At 32.7% G+C, this 23,954-nt stretch overlaps 1 protein-coding gene across 1 annotated transcript; it reads left to right on the top strand.

Annotated features, from left to right (window-relative positions):
* Positions 1-4,798: 4,798 nt before the first annotated feature.
* On the top strand, positions 4,799-23,616 carry LOC128177085 (glutamyl aminopeptidase-like). Its single transcript, XM_052843621.1, has 19 exons — positions 4,799-4,932; positions 6,334-6,958; positions 8,118-8,388; positions 10,026-10,146; positions 10,433-10,587; positions 12,178-12,291; positions 12,688-12,822; positions 13,766-13,897; positions 14,130-14,299; positions 14,882-14,970; positions 15,989-16,113; positions 16,584-16,639; positions 16,907-17,054; positions 17,275-17,348; positions 18,027-18,131; positions 18,487-18,654; positions 19,882-20,022; positions 21,049-21,130; positions 21,599-23,616. Exons 1-19 carry the CDS (start codon positions 4,896-4,898, stop codon positions 21,740-21,742), a joined length of 2,892 nt encoding a protein of 963 aa, XP_052699581.1. The 5' UTR covers positions 4,799-4,895; the 3' UTR covers positions 21,743-23,616.
* The last annotated feature ends 338 nt before the right edge of the window (positions 23,617-23,954 follow it).

Below are 23,954 nucleotides of genomic sequence, written 5' to 3'. Positions count from 1 at the left end.
AATTATTAAGTTTTTGCAAAATGTCCTAATTAGTGACAAATATAATATTTGACATTGCTACGAAGTTATTTATATCAATAGTGAAGAACGCGGATGTAAAGATTGGGTTTTCGATGTAAAGAAAATCCTTATGGACCTCGGCTTTGTCGATGTATATGGATTCATCAACAAATAAACAAAAGAATTTTACAAATTGTAAAACAAATAATTTTTGATCAGGCAAAACAAGATATTTTGTAAATGCAGAATTAAAAAAAACAAAAACCCTGTTCTTTTTATCAATATCTCATCGATGGAATACATCTTCAATGCTATATATATAAGGAAACCTATTCTCAGTAAATTACAGAAATATATAACAAAACTACATCGCCTGGCTAATAATTGAAACTGTAAGATAAAATAACACAAATAGAGAAAATAGATTTCTTCCACATTCCCGGACTTGTGCTGGAGAGAAATTTCATTGTTATTAGCTCACCTGCAGGCATGTTCACGAAGGTATCATAGGACTATGGTTCGTCCTAAGTACATTATAGGATACGTCTTAGTCTTAAGTCTGTTTCTCGAAGTTCTCCTAAATTTAGGAACCGCCATAACTTTGTCCTAACTTTAGGACATCAATTACCTTGTCCTAAGACCATCCTAAGGCTATAAAATAACGTTTTGGGGGATATTGGGGCTGTTGTGAAGCTTTTTCTTAAGACCGGTAGAATAAAGCAATATTTTCTACAGTTCCAGCATTTCCGACAAACAATTAGTTCCTAATCCTGGAAGGGGGGGGGGGGCATAGTTATTTATTCTATCATGTACGTTCATTTTATCAATATAAATTTGAGAGTGACCCTTAAACCCCCCCCCCCCCCCCCCCCGGTGTCCCGGTTGCTACATGCTTGCCTGGTGGCTAACAAATTAAGCAAATATTTTTTCCGCAAATATTGTCACTGTTTGACAAATGAAAATTATTGGCTTATTTTTTATATCTACAATGTACACTAAGTAAGTTACTTTCATTGTTTTGACTACTTTTTTATAAGATTATTCAAATTTCTTCAGCTAAAAAGTAAAACATCGGTTTATATAAGCCATGCGTGATCATTCGAATTTTTCTCACTTCATTCTGAAAATAATCTTAAGGCTTTGAAAAAAATCGTAATGATGAATCATATTACAACTTATTTCTTATCCACTATCGTGTATTCTATATATAGCAGATTAAAGGGAAAATGGTTGTGTTTCTACATGTAACGTTAAATTCTATAAAAAGCTCACCTTTATGTTTAACAAATATTTGAATGACAAGATTATCAAATGTTAATTTACACTCAAAGAATGGACACGTGTTGTTTAAATAATTACTTGCTTGTAAGCCAACTCTGTCCTGAAAATATTTTAATCGAAAAAAGCAGTAATTTGGATTTCTGGGATGCTGTTTAATTTTTTATTTTTGTTTCATCTTGTTTGTTTGTTTGTTTTTTTTTTTTGCTTTTGTTTTTTTGTATTTTTAACTAAGTTGTTATTGTTCACTGATATATATTTAAGTAAATGTAATTTTTCAAAAATGTATACGTTAAAATTACTAGTTTTAGGCCTTTTTTTGTTAACAACTGCAAAAGTCTCTCAAATTAGATTTGTGTGTATAAATGTGAAAAAAAGAATGGTTGTAGAAGGTTAGGATGACTTAAGATGTTCCTAAGTTACCGTCGAGCTACATCTTAAGACGTGTCCTAGGTTGATCTTAGGATGTTCCTTACTTTTTTCCTAAGTCATACCTTAGGAACACACTTAGGTCATATCTTAAGAAACTTTCGTGAACATGCCTACTGAATTGAAAGCTTCAGATTATGCAGCTCAGGTGAGCTTTTCTGATCACATTTTGTATGTCCTCTGTCAGCACGTCTGACTGTCAGTCCGTCTGTAAACTTTTCACTTTTTCAACATCTTCTCCATAATACTTGGCCTATTTCAACCAAATCAAAGTTGTAAAAAAAAATAAGGACCATGCCTTTTCTTTCAAGGGGAGATAATTAAGAATTATTAAACATTTTTCAAAATCTTCATCTCAAGAACCATTTAGCCAGAAAAACAGAAACTTATGTAGAAACATCCTCAGGTTGTAAATACAAAATTGTGAAAATCATGACTTCTGGGGGTAGGGTGGGACTATAATGGGGGTAGAATTTTTACATAGGAATACATGTACATGTATATATAAGGTAAATTTTAAAAATCTTCTTCTCAGAAACTAGTTAGCCAAGAAAGCTGAAACTTGTGGGAAAACATCTTTAGGTTGTGTGGATTAAAAGTTGTGAAAATCATTTACTCCAGGAGGTAGGTTCGGGTCACAATGGGGGTAAAACTTTTACATAGAAATGTATAGAATAAATCTTTTTAAGTCTCCTTCTCAATAAAGAATCAGCCAGGAAAGATGATATTTGTTTGGATGCATTCTCATGTAGTGTAGATTCAAAGTTTTGGGGGTAGGATTGGGTCACAAGTGGGGGGTCGAACTTCTACATAGGAATATATAAAGAAAATTCTTAAAAATCTTCTTCTCAGAAACTTATCAGTCGGGAAAACTGGAACTTATGTTGAAGCATCCTCAAGTAGTGTATATTCAACGTTGTGAAAATCATGACCCCCGGAGGAAGGGTAGGGCAACAATGGGGGTCGAATTTTAACATAGGAATAGGTCTGGAGTAAATCTTTAAAAATCTTCTTCTACGACACGAATAAGCCATGAAAGCTGAAACTCATGTATTTAAGCATCCTGATAAAGTGTAGATTCAAAGTATGTGTCTATATATAGTAGTAAACTGAGTATGTTTTTCTTTGTACTACTACATGTACATGGACAACTTCTCATGTTAATGTACTATACTACCACTGCCGTACCACCTCATGTTATACATTTGTTGTACTGATAAGCTGTAAAACTTGAAGAAATAAGAAAATTAAAAAATAAACTTAAGGGACTTCAACGATTTGAACTCAGGCAAAGTCTTAAATTTTTTTGTTTTCATTTTTTATGTCTAGAGGGGTATACTTGGGAATTTCAAACTTTTTGTCAAGTATTAGATATGCTCAACTTGACTGTTCTAGATACAAAACCGGGAAAAACCCAAAATTAAAAACCTTTCAAGCTCAAATCCATCTTCGCAAGCCAAGGGTTTTCGGTCCACTCTGCTCCCCATAATTCGCTAGCCAAGGGTTTTCGGTCCACCCTGCTCCGCTTATGGGATGCAAAGTGGACCGAAAACCATTGGCTAGCGAAGATGGCTCAAATCGTGTTTAATTATCTTCGCTAGCCAAGTGTTTTCAGTCCACTTCGCTCACCATTTTATTAAGGAGAGCGGAGTGGACCGAAACCCCTTGGCTAGCGAAGATGTGTTTTATGGTCCATGTTAAACTCCACAATCGTATGCCTCTCCACCGAGGCATATATATACACTGTACATGTACAATTATGTAGTGTTTGTCATTAATGACTTCTGTCCCTCTTTTATCTGTCACTCAGTCTTTCAAACTTAACATATCTAACTTAAAATTTTCAAAGATAATATATATGATTTTTAAAAGGGACCTGGACACGGTTTCAGATGAAAATCTGATTTTTGATTTCTATATATACAATTGTTTACTTTTGTATTTTGAATGATTCACCAAAATATGAATGTAAGAAGTCATTTTACAAGCAAAATACAAAGGAAAGAAGTCGTTGTTATGTAAACAAAGCTCGAGTCTAAGTTATATTTGTTTACAAACTGATACAGTAAAGCAAAGAAATTGCCATTTCTTTATCAAAATAACTTGTGGAAACAAGATAGACTGATTCAGTGGGTTCATAAATAATTTTATCACAACAAACAACAACATTAGATTAAAACTTATACAACAATATACCAATACAACAAATATGTAAACATTAACAGGACTCGAGCTTTGTTTACAACACAAAGAATTCTACCCTCTGTAACTCGCTTGTAACACGATATATGACTCTCAAATTTTGTCAAAGCATTGAAAACATCCATATTAACAATTCTAGACATAAAAATTGAAAAATTAAATTTTGAAAATTTTGAGCTCAAATCGTGTCCAAGTCCCTTTAAATGGTTTTTAAAAGATACAAATGGATGAAACTATAAACAAAAATGATTTTTTTTCTGTCCGGCTTCACCTTCCCGGGCCATGGCATCACTTTTTCTTGATTTCGGTGTCATAATTTTTTTTTAAACTGAGATAAATATATTTTTTTTTTTATAAATGTGCATTTATTAAATTGAGAGATCAACAAACAATTCGGCCCTTCTTATTCGATTTTTTTAAAATGAATTTTTCACTTTCACAACATAACGTTATACTTTGCAGTCCTTATGTACTGAAATAAATTTTGGGAGAGAGAGAGAGAGAGAGAGAGAGAGAGAGAGAGAGAGAGAGAGGGGGGGGGGTATGGGCATTGTTTACATATGTGTATAAAATATAAACTACTGTATGTTCATGTGATATGTCCCTGGTATTTAGAAATGAAATGAAAAACAGAACGACCCCCCCCCCCCCAAAAAAAAAAAAAAACAAAAACAAAACAAAACCCAAACATCACAGTTCAAAACAAAATAGCGAAGAGACAAACAATTTAAGCATGTTAAGTACCATATACAGTATACAGCTTATCGCATATTTTTGTGATAATCATACAAATCTCTCTCTCTCTCTCTCTCTCTCTCTCTCTCTCTCTCTCTCTCTCTCATCAAACGAAACAAGAGACGCACGAATTACTGTAACCCCCCCCCCCCCCCAATAAATTGTAAACAAATCAACTTCCTGTTAAAATGTTAAAAACATTGACACTTGACTGACTTGTATAGATTCATAACTGTGTCGACTTTTAAAAGATGGCAGACGATATAGAAGATGTGTCATTCCTCCCAGGTTTGTATATACATTACTGTTTCATAAATGCATTATATATTAAATGACTGAATTATGTAGGCCTATGCATTAACAAAGTGACTTTACACCTTAGGCACAATCTCAAGTAATAGAGACACCACTTTTTAGACTATGCACGGTATTGAATGTAAGGAAAGTGCAATATGTTCACCTTTTGTGTAAAATAGATGTCAATGCAGTTGTTAAAAGCTTTCACCATCTGTCAAAATGAAATTTGATCCACACAACAGATGTTCACTGGGGATCAATAGTACGTGGTCTAATGCCTGTACCGGCGCAGCATCGTGCTCAGTAGTTCATCATAGGCGTTATTCAATGTTTTAAATACATTGCTTAAGAATTGAAAGGGAAAGAAATCAAAGATAATTTTATATTTCTGAAATTAATTTAACGTTCTGTTTGATGTTAACTCGCATTATTTTATTCTGCCAAAAGAATAACGTGAAGTATGAATCTACTGGACATTACATTTTTATTCTGTATTATACAAGAACTATTTTTTTTAACAGGCAAGTGGAATGACTTTCTAGACAAATTATAATTTAAAAAATAATTAAATGGAAGGAATGAGTGCATACAGGGCCACATATTTCCAATGTTTACAGTGTCATTCTCTACTTTTCACGTAACATGACCGAAATGCATATTCTGCATGCACACAATTACATTTACGGTTTTTTTACCTCTGAAAATGTATTACATATACATTACAGCAATTAGTATATTTTACTAGACACAATACATTGTTTAATGTTTAACAAATGAATAATCCTTAGTCTGTAAGATCATATATCTAAAACAAGTTTTCAAATTTTATACCAATGTTTATGTATTATTTTAGGAATAAGGAATCTTTGAGTATTATAGGGTAATAAAATATGGATAGAGTTGATCAAATCCAATAAAGCATAAAAGGCTTTATGATTGATTTGATCAAGCACCACTGTGTTTGATCACCTAATGATATACTTATATAATTTTCAGCAGTTGTACAATTAAATATATTTATTAGAATAGTCATCGGTGAAGACCATATTGGACTATACATTACAAAATCAATTCATAATGTTATCATACACAGAGACACTGTAAAATGAAAACATATTAAGTTGGGGAGTCAACATAAACTACATGTATAATTTACATGGATAATGATCACATTTCATTTCTAACTTTATTGAACAGAACCTGATGTTTTTACTTGGTTAGCATCAGCATTTTGTCAGCTTATCGATGCAAATAAATAAATTTAAAAAATCATTACTGTTGGTCATAACCTGTCACATATACATGTGTTGTACATTGTTCCTTCACTGGAGTTGTCAATAACAGAACGTGTATTTTGTAAGCTTTCATGATCTCTTTTTTTTGGGCATGCAGGTGATACTTTGAACAGGAAGTCATTATATGAGCCTTCCCTCCCACAAAGATGTCGACAGTTAATATGCACTAAAGGAAAGGCAACAGCCATAATAGTAGGGATGGGAATTTTCATCCTCCTGGTGGCTCTAATTGCTGCATTTGCAAGATCAGGTTCCAGAACCTGTGATGGTCAAACTACAGAATCAGTGACCCCAAACGCTGCACCAGTTGAAGATTACATTGCCACAAATGGTGAAAAGTTCCCATGGAGGAATATTAGACTCCCACCTTCAATTTCTCCCGTGGAATATGATATTTATCTCCATCCTAATCTTACTCAAAAAAAGTTTTCAGGGGATGTGACAATTAAGTGCCAAGTCTTAGAGAAAACAGACTTTGTAGTTTTACATTCCACAGATTTAGTTGTCACACAAGTGTCAGTGAAAACCCTACCGGACAATGACGAAAAGAAAATAACCAAACAGTTGGAGTACACAAAAAACGAGCAGATCTACCTGAAATTAGAGTCAAGTGTTTCTTCTGGGGACAAAATACTCATAAAAATGCACTTTGAGGGGAAATTGATCAAAAAGTTATCAGGCTTCTACCTTGGTACATATACAGATAGCCATCAAGTCATAAGGTTTGTAATACAGTTACTGCATGCATATATCAAAAGGATACTTTTTTTTAAAGGATGTAATAATAAATTTATCTGAATCGATATATGAATTCTCACTAAGTGTAAGATTGTGATTTTATCATCTGTCGTACTCTTATACAAACAAAGAAAAGGAAAATATGTTGCCACAGCGATACGATGTTCCTTAACTGAACAAGATGCTTACTTGGAATCAATAGAGGTCAACAAAGCGTAACGGTGTAGTTTAACGAAACTTGATGATACATTGTAAATGTATAAAAATTTAAGTGTGAATAACAAGTTTGACACACAATTATTTTGCAGTTAACTGCATTTGTTAAGAGATTTTTTTTTGTAAAAATTAGCATATAATCTTAAAAATCTGGTTATACAATTAAAGTAATTCAGAATGGCATTAAATTCTTTGAAAATCTTCATTAAATTTTATAGAGCTATTCTCTTAAATGGCTTATAAAACTGTGACAGTTCTACATAATGATCGATCGATTCACTGACTTTTCTCAGTAAAATGTGTACTGCCTGCATGCATGACCCAGAATTGAAGCGAATACACCAGAGAAAGTTAAGCAGTATAGTTTTTGATCCAAATCAAAACGTATTTTACACTAGTTAAGTTATTGTAGTAACTAAGACATTAAGGATAGAATATAGAAAAGCAATATATTTATATAAAGGGTTGAATTGGTTTTCATAAAGATTTATAATTGTACACTTTTTTATTTGGCAGGCATTATTTTTTTCAAGACTACCAGTGCAATAATGATAATGGTACAATATGTATCATCATCACTCGATCATAAAAAAAACCTAACTCGTTATAGTATTACACTTTACTTTTGAATACATATATCTGTATATATGGGAAATGTATTTGTGAACAATATATAATGTATCACAAAATTGTAGAATGGTATGACCACTTATCATTACTAGTACAAAGTGTAGGGACTATAAACAATTAAAGTAGTCATTGTGTATTGTATTTCCTGTTCAAGAGTGTATTATAAAGACATCATAACATCACAACTATCATATTTCACAGACAAAGTCCTTCCATCAATGTTAATACACATAACCAAATGCAAAGTACTTATAATTTTTCAAAAGTTAAAGTTCTTTTATCTTTATAATTTTCCAGATATCTTGCCTCCACGCAGTTTGAGCCCACAGCCGCTCGCCAAGCATTCCCATGTTTTGATGAACCTGCTATGAAGGCCAAATTTTCCATGTCCATTGTGAGAGACAAAGACTATAAGGCCCTGTTCAACATGCCACTCATATCCTCCACCCCCACCAACGGTCTAATGCTGGACAAGTTTCAGCAGAGTGTCAAGATGAGCACCTATCTAGTGGCCTTTATTGTGTGTGACTTTGATTCCATCACAAATAAGACCAAAGCTGGTACTAATGTAAGTACAATGGAATATGAGATATTGGGTTGTTGATATTAGATGATTACATCTAAGTACATCAAAAATATTATCTATAACCTTTCAAACAGCATTATACAACATTAAATATATGTACAGTACAATGAGATTGTGAGCAGCCAGGGTGTATGTAGCTCATTACCCATTTGTTAGAGAGAGAGAGAGAGAAAGAGAGAGAGAGAGAATTGGTTCTGTTGTATTTGTCGTCTTGTCATACATGTACATTGTATAAGCCTGATTTCCTGTGTTGTGGACTTTGTGGAGAACTCCACCTACAGAAATTCAGGAAAAATATTGTAATACTTGGGAGCAAAGAATATGTCAGAATTAACATTCTGATTGTAAATGAATATTTGCAACTGTACGAGGGTTGTTAGAATAGTTCGCGGACAAAGTGATTTACGGCAAAATTTAATACTGTGTACTTTGTAGAATGATATATGTTTTATTAAATGACTACCAATTGAAAATAAGTGTGCAAAAATTCATATGATTTTGAAGTTGTTTTCAAAAGATACAGCGATTTTTATTTTGCATGAATTGGATTTATGTAGCACCATTTCATATTTCCATGACGTCATGTGATGTCAAACTACGGAAAGACAATTTAAACCTGTCACTCTTTTTCAAAGTAAACACCTTTTAGTTCACTCACTTTTCATGCCATTGACCCATTTATAAAATGCATGTTCCCACCATTAGTTGTCAAATTTTTGTATAAAGTCTTTTGTGTCATATCATAGATCATTTAGGTTTGAAAATCTCTGCCCACGCAGTTTCGACTTCAGATAAGGAAATAAAGCAAAATCCATAGGTGCAAGATCCAGGCTTTAGGGGGGTCGCGGTGCTGCAAGAGCTCAAGATATCAGTACATGTATTTCCATTTTCAAACATTCAATTCCAATTGTGGTTCCAATTGAAAACCTTTGTCCTATAAAAATAGCAGCATCAAAGAACTTTTGGTCTCCATCAGAGATTTTTCAGTGTGCACAGAAAATGACAACCCGATGCTCCAAGGTGTCCATTTATGTTCCCTACCATTTATGACTCATTTTTCCTATGTTGGAAGTCCATATTTGGTGATTAAACGGTCAGAAATTCTTCAATTTAATTGAAACTTTAACAGATGACCTTCATAACTTATTGTGATCTCATATGAAATATCGTTTATTTTTATGCGCTTAAACTGTACATTTTCTTAATAAGAAAAAATGCATACAAAATATAAAACACTTAAAAACTGACATGCTCTGTGAGGCATATATTATCAAAATAATTAATCTGTATATTTTTTAAGGTGCATTTAAAATCAACAAATCTTTACATATTTCATAGAAAATACGTCAAGATTAAAAATGAAAAGTTTGGTTGGTATCATGCTAATAGTCAGCTCACAATCGAACTTGTCCACGAACTTTCTAACAACCCTCGTATATGTTGTAGTTTGAATGTTGGGAGAGTTAACATGATGTCACATTTTGATAGGTAAAGGTAACTGTCACTGTATATACTGTACATGTATCTGTCTAGTTCTGAAAGACTAATTATAGGTGACTGTAACTGTCACATTCTTTTTGTATGTGACAGAGACTGTTTATGTCACATTTTGATCGTAGGTGACTGTATGGGCCCCAAAGGATCAGATCAGCCAGGCTCACTACGCCCTTCAAGTAGCAGTGAATGTCCTGGACTGCTACAATAAGCTGTTTGATATTCCTTATCCACTTCCGAAACAAGGTATGGCTAGACTTAATTGCAGTGGTGGATACATACGTTTTTTGTGTGTAAAGAATATGTAGTCGCTGAAATTTTTAAAAATAGCTCTTGCTTCATGTACAAGTATATTCATTAACTGCTGCCAGGGATAATTGAATGCAGAAGAATAAAAGTGAATATGTTTTTATGTCATAACTTGATGGACTAAATATCTTCAGATATAGCTGTTTCTTGATTTTCTGTAAACTGTACTAATTTCCACTTTAACATTCTTCAACCCTCTTACAAATGGATATGGTATTAACAGACTTGGTGGCTATTCCTGACTTTTCATCTGGAGCTATGGAGAACTGGGGCCTGATCACTTACAGAATGACAGCAGTGCTGTATGACCCCGTACACTCCTCTACAAGGGACAAGGAGTGGGTAGCTATTGTGGTGGCCCATGAACTCGCTCATCAGGTACAAACAACAACAAACAACAATAGACTAGCTTGTGAAGTTTTGTTATAACAGAGGGATTGCTAAACAGTACTTAGTGTACCATACTTAACACTTTTGAATTTAGAGTACAAAATCACAAGATATTCAGTATGGGTTGTATTTCAAGTATCCGGGTAGACACATGTATAATGTTTGATAATTGGATGCATGCATTTAATTTTTTTATGCCCAAGCCATGAAATGGCTTGGGCATATACATGTGTTACCCCGTTCTGTCATTCCATCCCTCCATCCTTCCATCTTTTTGTCATTCCGTCATCATTCACTTTCTGATCATTATCTCAACAACCGTTGCACAACCCAAATTTGATATATGGATGTACAGTACCGATAAGGCCCAACCTAACACCTGAAAAAACCCTAACTAAACCCTGGGTTTACTTTTGGGGTGTACTTTGGGTTTACTTTTTGAAAATTTGGGTCCACTCGGGGTTTACTTTGGGTTTACTCGGGGTTTACTTTGGGTGTACTTGGAAATTGCTTTTGAGGTCAACTGTGAAGCAGACCCATCTTTTATCTTACCATACTACTGCCAATAATTCCTGCCCCTTGTATATTCTGATTACACACTTAGCTTCTGCTTGCAGGGGCATATTTCTGACTGGGTTTATTCTCTGTGCCCACTCTTGGTTAATTACTTTCGGTTTACTTTGGGTCCACTCTAGTAAACCCGCAGTAAACCCAGAAAGTAAACCCAGGGTTTAGCTGGGGTTTACTTTCTGTTAGGTTGGGTCTGATTGGTACTGTACCTTATGTATATACAGGTTAAGTTTGAATTTGGTTCTGGTTTGATGATTTTTGACAGAGTTATGCCTCTTGAACTTTGAAAAAAAAGAGAAATTCTCAGTTTTCGCTCTCTAACTTTCAAAGGGATGCATATATATAAATTTGATATTTCATACGTTGATTATTTACAAGAAAATATAGATCAAGTTTGAATTGAGTTCTGGTCCAATGAATTTTGACAGAGTTATGCCTCTTGAACTTAAAAGAAAATGAGTATAATTTTCAGGGATTTATAACTTATTCTGCAATTTAACAAATATTAAACTCATGGCATTTGAAATTTTGGTCTCCTGTGGTGGCATTTTTGGCGTTACGGCACATCTAGTTTTAACGCCAAAAGTGAATTATAATGAACTAGACCTTAATGAATGTGACAAACGCTGTTTATGTTCAAAACGAATCATCAGATAGAAAAATCAGCTTAAAAAATAACTTTTTACTGGTATATCAAACCAATGTAAAGAAAAATGTGGTACGTACGAGCCTTGTTTGCACAACCAAGAATTGTGAGCTCTTTATCTTGCTTATAACTTTATGACTGACACTCAAATTTTGGTTGATCATTAGAAATGCATTACTAAAGCATTATAAACAAGAAAAATAGAATTTGTCCAAAATCGTGACCATGCCCCTTTAGGTTATGGTGGATGACTTGTGGCTGATTGAAAGATTTGCTAATACAATTTACTGGTATTCTGTTATCTGTGTATTAGATACATGTAGTTTCATATATTTTGTACTGATATGTTGGTGTGTTTGCAGTGGTTTGGTAACCTGGTCACTATGAAGTGGTGGGATGACTTGTGGCTGAACGAAGGCTTTGCTACATTCGTGGAGTACCTAGGAACAGAGTCGCTCAATGAAACCTGGAAAATGGTAAAACAGATTGCATTAAAAGGAATGAAAGGGCTCATTTTTATTGAGAAGAGAAGTAAATAATGATAATGTAATTCAGAAGGTTTGTTAAATAATTTTTGGAAAGAAAAGATTGGAAACAGCGAAGAAATTAAAAACAAAACCTTTTAAAAATAATGACTTTTTCAGTACTTTGTCCTTAAATACATTAAATTGTTTTACAGAGATCAAAATGAAAATGTCAGATAGTGTTTCCCTCTCTATATCATGTATATAAAGAAGTGATTGTGCATTTAATTACCAATTATTATTCAGATTTGAATTAATGCATGCTTTTGACTATTTGGTTGGAAAAAGTATTTAATATTCCTCAGATTTCATTAACTAGTCTAAATGTTGTTGAATCATCCTTAACAGGAGCAGCAGTTTTTTGAGCTGACGTTGTCCCCAGCCCTAACATATGACAGTGTGAAGAGTTCCCACCCCATAGCCACACCTGTCCACAACCCAGACCAGATCAATGACCTCTTTGACTCCATTTCTTACTTCAAGGTTAGTGTAATGACAGAGTTGATTCTGTCTTTCAAAGACGAATGGTCTAGATTTGTCGCAAGCTGTGTTGACTTAATTGTTTCTTTCAAGATTGATAAGTATGCTCTGTTTAACATGTTTCCTATTGTTTCTAAATCTCTGATATCAATACATGTCATGTACAATTTTTGCTGCAAAACCATTTGAATTTTTAAACTGTGTGTTTTCATGATTAAGTGACATAGGGAATTGATGCTTTCTTTTTTAACATTTTTAAAAATAGGTCATTTAGTTCAGGTAACCCTGTAAGTTTACCCTCTTTCTTTGTCCTACTTTTTCTTCACCATAAATTAATTTTACCATACATATTAACTCCTAAATATTTCTGACATATTTATATAAACATCATGACCATTATGTGTGTATTAACAAAAACTTTTGACTTTTATCAGCCTTTAATAAGAAAATATATGTACTTTAATTCCATTCCTGTTTTACTGATGTAGACTAGTGGATTAAATCTATTATAATCAAGGATGATGTATTTTTCAAAAGTACATGTACTGTTGTATAATTTACAGTGTATAAATAATGAGAGGATAGTATTTTCCTTAATAAATTTTTATACCACTTTGTATATACTTTTGAATAAAATGATAGTTACTTATAATGCTTGTCTGAATCAAGTCTTCGTCTTTTACTAATATTTTTCAGTTTTATGAGTAGTCATAAAATCTTAAAATGTTTCTTAAGAGCTTTTGTATTGGCAATGTCATCATCAGCCCTTGCCTCACAGTCAAAATCTATATTTAATGTACATTTAATGTATGATACAAGTATATGTTGTATTTTGATTTATCACACCTCCCAAGATCACAAGTAATCTGACATGCACATATAATCCAGATACATGCATTGCCTATTCTTTTGAGGGTCAAACAACATACAGCTTATATTTTGATAGGGAGCCTCTGTCATTCGAATGTTGAAGACTTTTCTCGGAGAGGCAGATTTCAACAAGGGCATCAGCAGCTACCTTAGGAAGTACAGCTACAGTAATGCTGTCACTGCCGATTTGTGGCAGTCTTTATCAGAGGTACCCTAATATTAACTAGTCAACTAGTCATGTCCTTTGTGCATACTGTGATTTCATTGATACTTGTGGGCATCAATTTCTTTCATTATTTTTTTTTGGGGGGGGGGAGGGGAGGGGGGGGGAGGTTAAAAACAGGCAGTTTTAGAGTTAAAGTAAATTTATTTATTCAAGGAAAGTAACTAGACCAATACAAATAACCTTTTGTCTTGTTTTTGTTTTTGTTGTTGAACAGTCTTCGTCTCAGAAAATAGATGTTAAGGCTGTAATGGACACTTGGACCCTGCAGATGGGATATCCTGTCATCTCAATCAGTAGACAGGGATCAAGGGTCACCCTCTCTCAAAGCCGCTACCTCAGCTTCCCAAACTCAGTCATAAAGGAGGAGTTTCAGTCTCCATATGGGTATGAGATCATGAGATATTGTCAGATATCATCAAAGTAATAGGATATGATCAGACATTCAGAGATATCATCATAAACATAGAATATGATATTATTTGATATGGTCAGATGTTAAACAAGTTTCTGTCTCTATTTAAGAAGGATATCATCAAACATGGTTAGATACATGTATCATCAACTAATAGGATATTATCAGACATGTACAGATATCATCAGGTGATCATAATACATGTAAGATAGCTAGTACATGTACATGTATATTATCTAGTTTTATCAGATATCCTGTCAAATAAATAGCTAAAGTATCATTAATAGTATAGTCAAATATCATCAAATATGGGTATTATTAGACATTATAAAATAAAAAGATAATTATAAAAGATCCTAAGTTAACAATATGCATTTATTATTTATCATCATCATAGCTTGAGCATCAGAGAGGATTTTATCAAGATCATTTTTATTCTACTTTGTTTTCCTCCCACACCCAACATGTCTTGATGAGTCTTCTGCTGTTGTTTTGGAAAATGTAAAATAAAAAACAGAATAATCTGAGGTGGTAACTTGTATTATTTTTTGTAGTTACAAATGGTATGTGCCGTTTGTATATGGTGAGATGGAAGAAGGAGGTAACTTTATAAAAAACAAAGTATGGCTCAACATGACACAAGGTATTGTTATGCTTTGATTAATTGCTTATGATAATTTTACCTTTTAATGGCAATTTCTAACTTTATTTCAAATCTTATATTTGCAAATTATACATTTTTAGACAAATCATTTAAACATTTTAAGTGTCTTTTGATTTAATAATACCGCTACGCAAACAATACAAATTTTTTGACTTTATCTCATGATGGCTCCGTTATCTCATTAATACATATACTGTACCTGTATTGCAGTATATCAGGTTTTTTCCGCGTCATGTTTTTTCCGCGAATCAGAGCCTAGAACGGTATTTAAAATTTATGCGAATCAAATTTTCACTATTTCAAAGTCACATTGTAAATATAATTCAGGATTGTTTAAACCTGTGAGGAAAGAGGGGAAAAGTATCTAAATTGTCGCTCTTTGAATGAAAAATTCAGACAATGAATCCATTTACATGTTTTCCTTAATGTGAAATAATTACCGATCATTATTTTCAGAGACGCAAACAGTCATAAATAAATAGATCATGTACCGTTTCATTAACCAATAGCTCAGGCATAATTAGACATCGGTTTACACAAGGAAAGTGACCGTTTTAATAAGCTTGTCAGTGGATTATTAAATAAACAACGAAGCTTACAAATCTATTATCTGGCGCCTGTCCTCAGATCACGCAATTTCTACCTCTAACTAAATTAACTGAACACAGTTCACATTCTTTTACTTACCTGTTTACTTTATCAGGAATAAGAGAACTATTTTACAAAAACAAAATTTTGTATTAAATTTAGCTGATTTATTTTCTGCGATTTGGAAATCGTCGTGAACAAAGCGGAAATTGGATATACGCAGAAAAAAACCTGATATACGGTATATGATTTATATTCAAACAATGATAATTGTCATTATCATTAATAAACATAACTCTACCTGTATATGATCAATTACAACTTTATAAAAATTTGTTATTTAATATCTGTTAAGAATTGAATTGAGCAATAAATTTTATTAGAATTGTTTTTTGTAACTGTTTTTTAGCTGTTGTAAACGTTGACAGTAATAAGTTGGTGATTGGTAACTATGGAAACACTGGATACTACAGAGTGAACTATGATTTGTCCACCTGGCAGAAAATAACACAACACCTGATGAAAAACCATAAGGTAAATATTTGTTTTATTCTATTAAATGGGCATTTGGCCAGGTTTACCTGTATTGGTGTATCCAAACGTGCTTAGTACAATTTTATATCAAATTTTGTTTACACTTTTAAACGATGGTTATGCTAAGTATGTGCATAATAAAAGACATTGCAGTAGTTTTCCCGGTCAATTAAGCCATATTTCAATGAAAAAATGCTGTACAAAATTTGTTTACAAAACAGACGACACAAAGGATACCTAGCTATAGGTATTATGCCTCATGTTTAAATTAGCCCCTGATATATAGGGGCTATAACTGTATTATGACTTTGACATTGATATGAATAAAGGTCATAATCATGTAATCGTATCATGTATTCAAATATTTGTGTACGATTTTATGTGGTTCAATTAGAAGCAATGTTAACTTAAGTTTGTGATCATAATTCAAACAATCATACTGTACATGCAAAAATTATCATCTTTTTCAGGTTTTCTCTGATGGGGATAGAGCAGGATTTATCAGTGATGCCTTTGAACTCTCCAGGTTGGTACATACAGTCCAACTACAGTCTAAAGTTGTGTATTGTATAATGGTCGATTTAGAGTGCTTAAGTTAAACATTAAAAGAGTACTCACAGTATTTCTAATTGCTTAACATCTAAATTTGTGAAGATTTAAGATGATAAAATCATAGTCATTGCTTTTCTTGGCAAGGATAAATGGTTGCACATTCTACAGCACAGAGGAATCAGACAACCTAAAGTTTCTTACTCCCCTGTGTGTTGTTATCCTCTTTGAATGCTTTCTGTAGATCTGGGCTTCTCAACATCACTATTCCACTGGAAATGACAAAATATCTTGAGAATGAGGAAGACTTCCTACCCTGGAGTTCTGCCATATCAGCTCTGACCTACATAAAGCAAAGAATATATGACAGGGATGTGGTCACAATTTTCAAGGTGAGAGGGTCAAGGTTGTTCATGAATTCTTGCCATGTCACAGTGTTAATTCAAGTTGATCGAATTAAGGCTATTACATGATAGATAAATTCATAGCTTTCCATGAAACTGTAAAATGATTGTTGATTATTATTCATGTATGTAAGAAGAAGTACATTTTGATTTAAAGCAGAAACATGTTGACATTTTACCTTCTTAGATGACAGTCATTTTCTTACAGAAATATGTTTTGAAACTAATGAAAAAGCAAATGACTCGATTGGGATGGAAAAAGGAGGGAGATTATCTTACAAGGTGAGGAAGGACTTGCTGCGAAAAAAATATAATTAAGCATTACATGCATTATCATCATTATATTTACAACAGCAGATATACCCTGTCTTTTTGTTACAGATGAGTCAAATTTTCTTTTGGTAACTTTAATAAGGGTCCTCCAAACCTTTTGAAAAAGTTGTGCATGCAACCCTTATCTTCTATATTCTTAGATATATGGTACTCTAACATGCGCTTGACTTGAAAATGGCAGAAAAAAGCCAATTTTTGAGGAAAATATTGACTTTCAAAAATTAATTTTTATAATTCTCAAAAACAAAACCAAATTCCCTGCTGGATTTGAACTCGGAACCTGCAATTTAGTAGACCATTGTTATACCCATTGCACTTCATACAGTGCAGATACACAGTGTAGATAAATGCCAACTTTTGGCGATATAATTAGGTTCACAGTGGGTTGAGATTACCATGTTGTGACATACTGTCATAGGAAGTAACGTCACAGGGTGCCGATGATCCTTAAATCACTACAGGGGAAGCCTTTTCTAAGTTTGTATTTTAGGTTACAGAAAGATCGTACTTCTCTCTCTACTAGAGATTTTTATGTAAACAACAACTATTCAATTACATCAGAATGACATAATCAATCTTGGAAAAGATCCTCCTTATGAATGATTGATTGGTTTGCTGTTATTTCAGGCGTCTTCAGTCTTTGCTTATCAGTGTAGCTGTATCGTATGGAGATGTAAACACAGTGAAGGAGGCAACAGATCGCTTTAACCAGTGGATGCAGAACACAGATAAGTAAGTACATGTACCCAGTCTAGGGAGTGCTGTGGTTTCATTAATATTCCCGGGCATCAATTTTAAATTGTGAATTTAGTGAAAATCAGTTTGAAATTCGAGAATATTTAAATTTATGCCTAATTATCCTATCAATACAATAAATCTTAAATAATAGCACTTCAATAAACATTTTATTTTGTGGAGAAACTCAGCAACAAGATACACAAAAATTGGTAATCAACAAATATCGATGATACCACAGAATGTACATACCCTGTTTTCCAAAAAAAAAAAAAGAAGAAAAAATAGGCTCTTGATTTAATGGTGATTATTGGATGGATGTTAACAAAGTGTTTTTGTTTTCCTTTTTCAGTATTGATCCTGAATTACAAGGCAGAATATTTGATGCAGGCATTATGTATGGATCAGAAAAAGAGTGGACGTTTGTGAAGAGCCAGTACTTGACTGTTTTAGTACCTTCAAAGCGGTCACAACTGATGAAAGCTTTGGCAAAGTCTAGGGACGACTCTCTGCTTAGCAGGTACATACAGTATTTACTACATATAAATGCTGTTCAGTGGTTTACAGAATAAAGACCATAAAATAAGCTGTATTTAAAGAGCTAGCTGCCACTGAAAGTATTATGCACTTGAATAATTTATCTGTAAAATTATGTGCAAGAAATGCAGACAATATTAAATGTAATTGATGATGATACCAGTGCTTAGATATGATTAGTTTAGTAATAGGCCAACCTTTCATAGTATGATGCAAGAAACAAAAAATTATGTAGAATTTGATTTAAATGAGAACATCTGGTAAATCGGTCAAATTTGCAACCTTCATGACTCTTTAATAGTATAAAGTAAACTACATTTCAAAATACATGCAGGCAGTACATAACATGATTGACTATAAACTATTACTGGTACTTAGGCATGATCAGCCTAGTAATAGGCCAATCTTTTCACAGTATGATACAAATAGCAAAAAATATGTAGCAGAATTTTATTTAAATGAGAACATCTGGTAAATCGGTCATTTGCAACCTTCTTGACTCTGTAGTAGAATAAACTAAGTTACATTTCACTATGTATGCAGGCATTACATAACATGATTGACTATAAACTGACCAAAATGATATACGTGTAATATCTCGATGATGTGTTTGACATTCAAAATATTTCTAACACAGTTTAATAGTCTAACCTTAGATTTACTAGTCCAAACCATTATACTTTTATTCAACAGACCTTATAAAGAATTCTTATAAAAATTATTGCATAACAAGTACATGCACTTGTGCATGTATGTTTTAATTGTAGAAGTTTATACTAATGAATTAAGTAGACTTAGGACAATAAAATCATTCAACAATAAGAAACTGTAAACCAACTTTTTTTTGCAATAACTGCATTTCGCGATTAAACGGAGATGAACTGGTGTGCGATGACTACTTTTTATGACCATGCTTTTCCCACACTCCTTTTGATATTAAACCCATACAACAAAGACTAGTTTGTGGTGAGAAATATAAGTGACGAGAGGCTCTCACCAATCTCGCAAATGTTTCTCGCATATGAATAATAATTGGTTTACAGTATTTCTAACCTAGTTTGTTTAATCCAAGATATTCATATTGAAACGATTATTCATCTCCTTTTATTCAACATATCTCATTAATAGAACATGCACCTGTCTGTAGAATATTTTAGTAATACCATATTTCAATAAATCGTATATATTTCTGTTTTTTTTATTTTAAAAGATATCTGCAGTACGCATTGGACAATAAAATCATTAAACAACAAGATATTTCAACTGTCATAAAGTTTGTCTCAGGAAATGTTGATGGTAGGCTGTTGGCATGGAGATTTGTGCAAAGAAACTGGTCCAAATTAAGAAAATGGTAAGATTTTCCCCATTTCTATCATCTGATTATTGGCAAAGATTTGTATACTGAATGTTTAAACTATTTACTGATGATATTAAGGATTTAAAATTACACAAAAAATCTTCTTAAAAACTACAAGCCTTATTGTTACTATTTTTAGTTTGAGGCATCTCTTTGGTAAGAGGAATCTAAAATGTGAAATTCATGGCTCTACTACCCCTGGGGCACCACAGGTGGGGCCAAATATGCAAAAAAAGCCAAATTTTCAAAACTCTTCTTCTCTACTCCCACATATGTGAGGAAAAGACTGGTTGCATAGTTATGATGTTCATGAAGCCCTCTACTAAATTTGTGAAATTCATGGCCCCTGGGTCAGGAGTTCTGGCTCTAGGGTGGGGTCAATATAGCCATATAGTTAAAATGTATTAAATCTTCTTCTCTACTCCCCCATATATATTTGTTAAAAACTAAATGCATTATTATGATGTCCATGAAGCCCTCTACCAAAATTGGCCCCTTGGTCACGGGTTTAGGACATGGTGGAGGGGCAATATGGCAATATAGTGTTAATGCATATAATGTTTAAACATCTTCTCATTTTCACATTTTCACACATCTATATGAAAAACTGACTTCATAATTATGTTTACCAGGAAGTCCTCTACTGAAATTTAAAATTTCATGTCCCCTGGAATATATATGGGTTTTGACTATATGACAGGGCCAAAATGGATGTATAGGTGTTAATGCATATAATGTTTAAAAATTATCCTCTTTACTCCATTATACCTGAAAGGAAAACTGAATTCATGATTTTGTAAACCATATTTTTAAGTTTTTTGCCAAAATTATAGGTTTCATATTAGTTCTTTTTGAAAGATTTCAGGCAGGGAGGCGGTCGTCATTACGAATTTATTATTTTTCTACTTCAGAATGAAACCTAATTAAATGCATATATGAGACTCCTCGACAAGTTTGTGTATGGGTTCTATGCTACTCAGGTGACCGTTAAGGTCTTTTGGCCTCTTGTCTATTTTCCAGGTTTGGAGATGTTTCTTTTACTCTGACTGATATTATTAAGGATAGTACCAGTGAATTTTCTACTCCATTTGACTTGGAAGAGGTAGGGCCTTGCTGAAACATATACATTATACAAAATTCTTGACTTAAATTTTTTTTATTTTAATGAAATATAATTACTAAGATAAATTTCGCCCCTTTTGTCTTGTTACACTGTATCTGTTGCTCTGTTTGATTCATGATTTAAGATATTAATTTTCCTACCCAAACCTTTGCCTGTAGATTTTAAAGCTGTGAGAAATTGGAATGTATGCTTTGCTGCAAATACATACATTGTATGAATTTCAGAATCTCAGAATATCACCTTCATTCATGAATACAATTTTAGTTTGTCTATGCTTTTTGGAGCAAGAAGTACGAATATGAGTATCATTCATACTAAATGCACAAAAGTTTCATTATATCAATGTCAAAGAGGCACACATGGCTTTAAAATTATTAATAAGAATATCGTTCTACAACAGAAATTTCCAAAGGTACATATAGCAATTTACCTTTCCTGTACATGCAGGTGCAACAATTTTTCAAAGAACACGATGCTGGGCCAGGAACTCGAGCAGTACAAATAGCCTCAGAGAATATTCAGATGAACATCCAGTGGCTAGAGCAGAATGGACAGACCGTCCAACACTGGCTACAAAGGAACTCGGAATGATGCATGTAGACGACTGATGGTATACAACTTCAGACAAGGAGCTTGCATTGTTATCCATTTCATTCATGTCTTGTGTTCTTTTTGTTCTCCTGTAAAGGGTAATACAATGTATATTTTATTCTTGTGTACCATACTCTTGTAAAGGGTAATTTGGTGTATGTATGATCTCTGTATACTTGTCTATTAAAAACAGCGTGTAAGTTTCTTTTGAAGAGGCAAAAGCTGTTGAAATTTGTTATCTTTGGGAAAATCAAGGAACTTGTTTGTTATACAGTTTTAGGGGAATATGAGGACTTTAATAATTTTGTAATCACTTTCTTAAATTTAATTTATTACAATGTAATTTTAATCTATGAACATTTGAATAATGTTTCTTTAATCAGTATCTATAAATGTAACTATAAAACTTTTTGACATTGAATCTCATCCAAATGTTCATGTAACAGATGACATTTATATCTTTACCACATGTATTTAGCATATCCTTACTTTAACATTTTTTTTAGTTCAAAGTTAAATTTCCCAGAACAGGAAAATTTTTAAAATAATCTCATTAGACACTTTTGATGCATATAGCATTCTCGGTTTTATTTTGCTCAGATACTTTCTAGTATGTCATGTCCAATTTGATTCTGATGTCTCTGGCTTAGGTTATATGTAGAGTTTACATATAATTCATTGATTTGTTGTCATTGTCTTGAAATGTAGAGGAAATATTGTTGCTAAGTGTTGTAATTTCCTCTTATCATGGCTACGTTTTAATGATTTCGAACTAAGAGCATAAATGATATGCTTTAATTTGTGTTTCTTATATGATAAGAAAAGTTTGACCTAGTAATTTTGAAAAAAACTGTTTAACATGATACTCTTGGATACTGTCATATAATTGTGCAATAAGTATGAATCATTTTTAAAATGCAGTTTTTTTTTTATCAAAATTATGTTCAGTATATGTTTAATAGCTAGGAAAATTATTGTTCTATAATTGTTGTTAACATGATTTTACAGTAAAGTTTAAATCATGTTAACAATAATTATAGATACGGTATACGGTATGTCTTTTTTTAGCTTTCAGTGGATATTTAGAAAAATATGTATATGCTTTATGATAATCCTTTACAAATGACTTATAGCAAGTTCATATTTTAATGTGCAATTTATTTATACATGTTGTTTGATATTTAGTTTTTGTTTTGTGTTTTTTTTTTCATTTGTACATTTTTGTGAATGCTTTCAATCAGTTATGATAATCTTTTTTTTACATTTTGATTTGTACAATTAATTTTCACTTGAAGGGATATGTTCAACAGTTCACCCATATTAAACATTCGTTAACTGATCCATGTCTGTAACTCTTTCATTTGAAAAATGCACCGATAGCACAGTTTTTATATACGCCAGTATAGGAGTTTGGTAAATGTGTGGTATGAAAAAGTAATTGAAAAGAATACCCCCGTTTCAAAAGAGAGACAAATTGTTTTTTGTCTGCCTCCTTCTTAATTTTGACCGAGCAATGAAATACTTTACGACATTTAAGTCTGCAAACTCAGAACAGGGTAAATGATGCAGTTACCCACTTATTTATTTTCTATTTACCTTTACCTATATTTTATTTCAAGAACATTCACACAAAAGTATTTATAGCCAAGCAATAATTCCATAACCTTTTGACATTTAATGTCATGCTAGCTTTAACAAATGTACCGTAGATAAAATAATGACTGGTTGCTCCCATCAAAGGTTTTTGACAATGTACATTTTTCATTTAGAATGTCAATTTAAAATATTTTGGTTATTCAGTTGTATTAACAGTTATATTTTTATGTATGTACGTTGTCATGTGTTATTTTTAAATTTAAAAAAATCATGGGTTATTGTTTGTTAGTTGTGAACGTGGTGATCTTGACATATGAAATTATGGTTGTTGCAATTGAAATTTTAAATTGTATTGATATATATTTACATTTTCCAGTGTCTATGCCTGTGATAATACTACGTATCGATTTTGTACTATATAACTCAAAAAGCCAAATTGAGGCGCCAGCGGGGTTTGCTTATTCATATTGAAACATTTAATCGTACGATGGTTTAAAATTATATTAATATATGTAATAAGGAATCATTTTATGAATGTTATAAGGTGATAATTTCGGTCGGGGCGTGATCAAATCTATCATAAAGCCCGAAGGGCTTTATTGGATTTGATCACACC

Source organism: Crassostrea angulata, chromosome 3 (genome assembly GCF_025612915.1).
Source record: "Crassostrea angulata isolate pt1a10 chromosome 3, ASM2561291v2, whole genome shotgun sequence".
Lineage (NCBI taxonomy): Eukaryota > Metazoa > Mollusca > Bivalvia > Ostreida > Ostreidae > Magallana > Magallana angulata.
The sequence above is the reverse complement of the archived record's forward strand: the minus strand, read 5'-3'. Positions and strand labels throughout refer to the sequence as shown.